This window comes from Bidens hawaiensis, unplaced genomic scaffold (assembly GCF_021521415.1).
Source record: "Bidens hawaiensis isolate Kalapana, Puna unplaced genomic scaffold, B.hawaiensis_p1.1 tig00048833_1, whole genome shotgun sequence".
Taxonomy (NCBI): Eukaryota; Viridiplantae; Streptophyta; class Magnoliopsida; order Asterales; family Asteraceae; genus Bidens; species Bidens hawaiensis.
In genome coordinates this window covers 129,305-135,576 of record NW_027498721.1, presented here as the reverse complement: position 1 = coordinate 135,576, position 6,272 = coordinate 129,305, and the positions used below count along the sequence as shown (strand labels likewise).

At 34.6% G+C, this 6,272-nt stretch overlaps 1 protein-coding gene across 1 annotated transcript; it reads right to left on the bottom strand.

Moving 5' to 3' along the window:
• Positions 1 to 320: 320 nt before the first annotated feature.
• On the bottom strand, positions 321 to 5,156 carry LOC143597669 (acetylserotonin O-methyltransferase-like). Its single transcript, XM_077076105.1, has 2 exons — positions 4,266 to 5,156; positions 321 to 639 (listed from the first exon to the last, which is right to left on the bottom strand). The coding sequence occupies exons 1-2, from the start codon at positions 5,031 to 5,033 to the stop codon at positions 346 to 348; spliced, it is 1,062 nt and encodes a 353-aa protein (XP_076932220.1). The 5' UTR covers positions 5,034 to 5,156; the 3' UTR covers positions 321 to 345.
• Positions 5,157 to 6,272: the final 1,116 nt, after the last annotated feature.

Genomic DNA, 6,272 nt, shown 5'->3' with positions numbered 1-6,272 from the left:
GGTTTTTATTTCAAGCTTGTCTTTCAAAAAAATATCTATATACATATACAATGTTATATTTATATATTGTGCCCTGAACTATGACTAATTACATCGTGGTCTATGGAAGTATGCATGGCTATGGTTGTATTGGTTTCTTGTTATGCGATACTATTTCAAGAAATCAATAATCGAGAAGATTTATACGATCATAAATACAATAGACGTGGATAAGTCTATTGCAAAACACTTTTACACACATACACATAACAAACAAACAGCTTTTTTCAAACGCATACTTTGTTAACTAATATCACTTTAAAGTACTCCCCATAACCAGAAAATGAGGTAAACAATGGTTAGGTTTCACGGATAAACTTCAATAACAGACTGGTAGGCAAGAATATGCTTTGTAGTGTAACGAGAAAACCCAGCTTCTTGAAACACGTATGACCATTCTTCAATAGTTCGTTCCTTCCCTTTACGTGTATGAGCCATCATCACCATGTCCATCATCAATGCCACATCTTTAAATTCATGATTTTCTTGTCCTACAACCGCCTCTACGATAATCACCTTTCCTGTGTCGTGAGGAATAGCCTCTCGACACTTTTTTAGTATGTGAATGCATTCCTTGTCACCCCAATCATGAAGTACTTTCTAAAATAGACAAACAATATTACTTTGAATACATACAAATAAAAATATTACTATTTTGAGAAGGAATATTGGTTTTAAATAATCTCAACTATGGTCTATTGGTAAATATCAGTCCCAACTTTACACTTGCCTGCTGACCGTCCCCAACTATTGATGTATTTGTTTTTAACGGGGCCACGACTAACGGATGTTAACTCCGTTAGTGATTTGCTGACGTGGACCTTCTCTCCGGCCGCATCACGCCGGAAACTTGCCGGAAACCTGCAACTCGCCTCCATTCTCCCTAATATCGTCACACCGTCTCCCTCCCTCTTCAAAAGACATCAGAAATTAGAAAATGAAGTAGATTTCATCTTCTTTCATGGCCAATCTCTATATACCAAACCGAATTTTATTTTCAAAAATTTGAAATCAATGTTACACGATTTACAAAATAAACATAGGGCTTTTGTTAAGAGGATAAAAACGAGTCGAATGATGTGTCAATTACCTCGAATGGTGCACGATTGACGAGGGTGGACTTCGCCGGAGACAACAACGGCGGCACGTCGGTTAGGTTTCGAATGAGGGGAAAGATAGAGAGAGATGGTGTAACGATATTAGGGAGAATAGAGGCGAGTTGCAGGTTTTCGGCAAGTTTCCAGTGTGATGCAGCCGGAGAAGAAGGTGTCAGCAAATCACTAACGGAGTTAACATCCGTTAGTCACGGCCCGTTAAAAACAAATATATCAATAGTTGGGACGGTCAGCAGGCAAGTGTAAAGTTGGGACTGATATTTACCAATAGACCATAGTTGGGATTATTTAAAACCAATATTCCTTTTGAGAATAATATAAGAAAGGGAAAACTTATAGAATAGCAACCAAGTTTCATCACTATTCTAATTAGCAGGTCATCGTTCTTTTTTTTTTTTGTCACGATTAGGTCGCCTCATATGTTTTTGTGTTTAAATAGTCATTATACGTACTTAACATTCCAGATAAGAAGATGAGGTATTTGTTTTTGTTTTGTGTGACTAGTCTTATTATTAAAACATTAAAAGGTAAACTAATAAACCATTAAAAGGTAAGCTGTAAGTCTTGATTTATTTCTAGTTAAATAATTAAATTAAAAACAGATACCAATTACACATCAAACATATTTTAGAAAGAAAAGGGAAACTCTTAAAAGGGTTCTTTTCTAGAGAGTGAAACACAAAAAAAACTTTTAAATTTCAAAATTTCAGAAATATTATGGGGTATTTGGACAGGGCGAAACTTTGGGAAGCGTTTGGATGAGTTTCATTGTCTACTAAAAAGGTGGCATGTGTGGAAATTCTGACAAGTCCGAACAAATATGAAGCGAACCCTTCGGGTCTGTCCATTTTTGAGGAAACATCAAAACTCGTCGGATCCGACTGCTTTTAAATTGTTCTCGTCTTCCTCGTCCAAGTTTGCACCCCATCCAAGTTTGTACCAAACTCGTCTTCCCCGTTCAAGTTTGCACCAAACCTGTCTTCCTCGTACAACTTCTAAAATATTCTGTTTTTAAGTTTTATTTTAATATTATGTAAGTATAATTAATTTCATTTATATCTGTTTTCTTTTATAACTTTTGAAATATAAAGTTTTATAAAATTTCGAATATACCGTTGAGATGTATTTATTTTTATCTAGGTGGCGACATAAACTTTATTTAAAACCAAGTCGGGTCAATTTATGTCGAAACGTTCAATAAAAGCTTGACCAGACTTGATTTTGAACAAAATTTATTTCAATACATAAATAAAAATAAGTACGTCTCAACAATATATTCAAAATTTAATAAAACTTTATATTTTAAAAGTTATAAAATAAAAACAAAATATAAATGAAATTAATTAACTAATATTGTATTAAAATAAAACTTAAATAGAGAATATTTTAGAAGTTGAACGAGGAAGACGAATATGATGCAAACTTGGACGAGGAAGATGAATTTGGTGCAAACTTGGACGGGGAAGACGGATTTGAGGCAAACTTGGAGGGGGTGTAAACTTGAACAGAGAAGAAGTGAACAATTGAAAAACAGTCGGATCAAACGAGATTTGAAGAGAGTTTTTAGGAATTTTAAAACAAAAGGGGTTAATTTAGATTTCTCTCTCTTAGGTTGGGCTATTTGGGAATTTTCCCGAAAGAAAATATTTTGTGAGCTTGAATTTAGGCCTGTAAACGAACCGAACATTCGGTGAACTTTTCATGAATCGTTCGGTGGGAAGTTCGTTTATTTAATAAACAAACGAACATGAACAGAAAAATTGTGTTCGTTTAATTAAACGAACGAACATGAACACATGTTCCGTTCGTTCATTTATGTTAATAAACGTTCGTTTATGTCTGTTTATTTATGTTCGTTTATTTGTTTATAGAAAATAATTAAATAATATCTAGATAGGTCATTTACTTAAAGGTTTTATATATGTTTTCATTTAAGTTCGTTTATATTTGTCTGTGTTCATTTATATTTGTTCATGTATATTCGTTTATCTTTGTTTAGTTATGTTCGTTTAGATTTTCAACAAACGAACACAAATGTCCCTTTTTAAATAAACGAACATGAACATAAATATTTGTTCGCTTAAGTGGCCGTGTTCTTTTAAAGTTAAATGAACGAACACGAACATGCCCTTGTTCGTGTTCATTCGATTCATTTACATGCTTTCATTATTCACATTGATTAATACACTGGTCTCAATCTCTAGGCTCCACCGATTTTCTTTGTGTTCGTGAACCGTTCGTGAACACATTAATTTCCTTAATGAACGAACACGAACATAAAATCTCATTCGGTAAGTGTTCGTGAACCGTTCGTGAACACATTGTTTTCTTAACGAACGAACATGAACAAGGCCTTGTTCGTGTTCGTTCGTTATTCGTGTTTGTTCGGTTCGTTTACAGCCTTAAGCATGATAACCTATTAAACATGTAAAAAACATAGGATTAGAACATAGGTTGAAATTTAAGTGACGTACGGTCAATTAAGAAAAAATTTTTTTGACTGATTTCAGGTGAGCAGTAGTGAAACTTAGTATTGTTATATAAGAAATGCCCAAAATAACAAGAAATAATTGATAGACCGTAGACGCTTCATAAGTTGAATACAGAAAGTGTTTCAAAAGCATGACAGAATTATAACGGCAATCATAGTAAATATATTATGGGGAAAGCTAACATACAAATCAAATTAAGGGGTTAATTGTGAGAATCAAATATAGTAATTATATATAGAATTAGAGTAATTATAATACATATAATATAATATATACAAGTAATTACTCTAATTGTATATATAGTTACTCTACTTTATTCTTACAATTAGCATGTTAATTTCATTTGTATTTTATTCAAACCCTATCATTATATAATACATATAATATAATGAAGACGTTAGTAAAGTTAAGAAAAGATAAATATAAATGAGGATATTTGTTTCTGACGCTTCAATATTATATAATACAAACTACATGAATAAGAAATGCCACCCGAAAATGAAAAGTTAGGGAGGTCAGCAAATTAAAGTATATTTCACCTTTAATTATCTTTTTACAATGTTATATTATTAATTATTAATTAGCGTTGCGAAATTTTCAAAAGACTGAATAGACTAACCATAAGATACACAGCATCAGCCTTTGGAACCTGATCAAACATATCGCCCCCAGCATGTACAACCCCTTTACATGCTGGTGCCACCGAAACAACATGCGGGAGATCAAAATTAATCCCACTAATCCATGGACAAGCCTCCACAATCAACCGTAGAGCCGTCCCATCACCACCACCAACATCCACCACTGTCCTCAACTCCTTAAACACCTCCTGGCAACCCTCGACCATTGCCCCCACAGCCACCCGAGCATCACATGCCATTGCATCGTCTATAAGTTTACTATGGCCAGGATTTGCGGCGGCGAATCCCCATACATCACCCCCATGCGCTGCCTCAAACGTGGACTCCTCTTTCCCCAAAACTATAGCACTTAGCTTGTGCCATGGGGCCAACATGATTGGACTGCTCTCTAAAAGCACGAAATTGGCCATGCTATGCTTGCCACATGTTGTTAGAAGACGAGACAAGGGCGTGTGAGAGTACCCGACGCCTGTTTCGGATACTGGTGCTTCTTGAAATATCTTATATTGGATTAAGAACCTCATGATTCGGTGCAACAAAGGCATTGAACATCCAAGCTTTGTGGCTAGCTCGTTAAGCGTGATTGGGGTTTCGTTGTTTTCAAGAACATCCGGAATACCGAGTTCAATGGCACACTTGACGACAGCCATAGGAGTGAAGCCAAAAACATATTTCCATATTTCTTGTTGGGCTTTGGCTTCTTCTTTGGAAACTATCTTCTCAACAATACCAATTTGTTCATTCATTTTCTACGTTGCGTGAATGCAAGAGTATTACAATTAGGATCCCTATAAATAGAAAACTTTGCATGGTTAGGTATATCTTGATGTTCTCAATTATTGCACGGTGTGGGTTTTATTTGCCCATTATTTTCATTATTTAAATTTTGTTAATATGCTGATACACCACCAATTAATTAATAAGGTTTTCTTAATGAACCAACTCAATTATTAAAACGAAAAACATAATTTGTTCATTTTGTTCAAACTCATTTCTTTAGTGTGATTCAAATATATTTAAATATACCAGGTGAGTGCCCACACAATGCTGCGGTGATATACGCAAACACAACATTTGTTGTGAACGCGTAAGCGGTGTCAACAGGTGCATAATCATGCAACGGAACGACGTAACCCGATGACGGTATGCGCACAACGCGATATTGGACTTGTAACCGGTGTCGATAAGTGCGTCACACAATGTCATCCGCGTAACAGTTGCCTAAACGCGCGTAATAGGTGGCGAATATCAAGAAGCAAAGCTTAAATATGTAGTACTTTTATATAAATCATTTTTTTAAACCAACTTGTTTTGACTCAAATCCCGTTCCGACCCATCACCGTTCTAACTCAAAACGTTCTTACTTGACCCCCATTCGACCCAAACCAGTACCAAGCCGACCTGAACCAAATCAACCATTTTTTGTATCAACCCGTTCCGACCCTAACACGCTCTTATACAGGACCAGATCCCACCCTATCTGACTCATTGCCGGCCCCAACTAGTAATTTCGTAACATGTTAGTTTTTTAAAATTAAAAAGTTTAGCAATGCCATACTCAAATTAAAGAGAATAAAATGTTCGTTTTTATGATATATTTAATATATATATATATATAAAGGAGGAATATTTTGAGAACCATGTTGAGTTTTAAGAACTTAAGAACTCAATTCTAGGCCACACATTTAATTAAATGAATTGGAATATGTGGTTGAGATTAAATCTAGCAAAAAAGTCAAAGTATGAGAGAGAAAAATATGTAAGTGAGTGTACTAACTTTTACGTCCGTTACACATGTGTAAAAAGTCGACTCGGTGCGTAAAAAATTCTGTAATTTTTTTTACGTGTATGTAACTTACATATATTACGCATGTGTAAAAAAATCGAAAAAAAATCGTTACATTGAGTTCTTTCGAGTTCTTAAAACTCAAAGGGGTTCTTAATTGAAATCTCCCCCATATATATATATATATATATATATATAT

Excerpts from the sequence above, each read along its gene's own strand:
- LOC143597669 (XM_077076105.1), bottom strand. The coding sequence starts at position 5,033 with ATGAATGAACAAATTGGTATTGTTGAGAAGATAGTTTCCAAAGAAGAA. Across the intron at positions 640-4,265 it reads CTGATGCTGTGTATCTTATG|AAAGTACTTCATGATTGGGG; the intron begins GTTAGTCTATTC and ends TGTCTATTTTAG.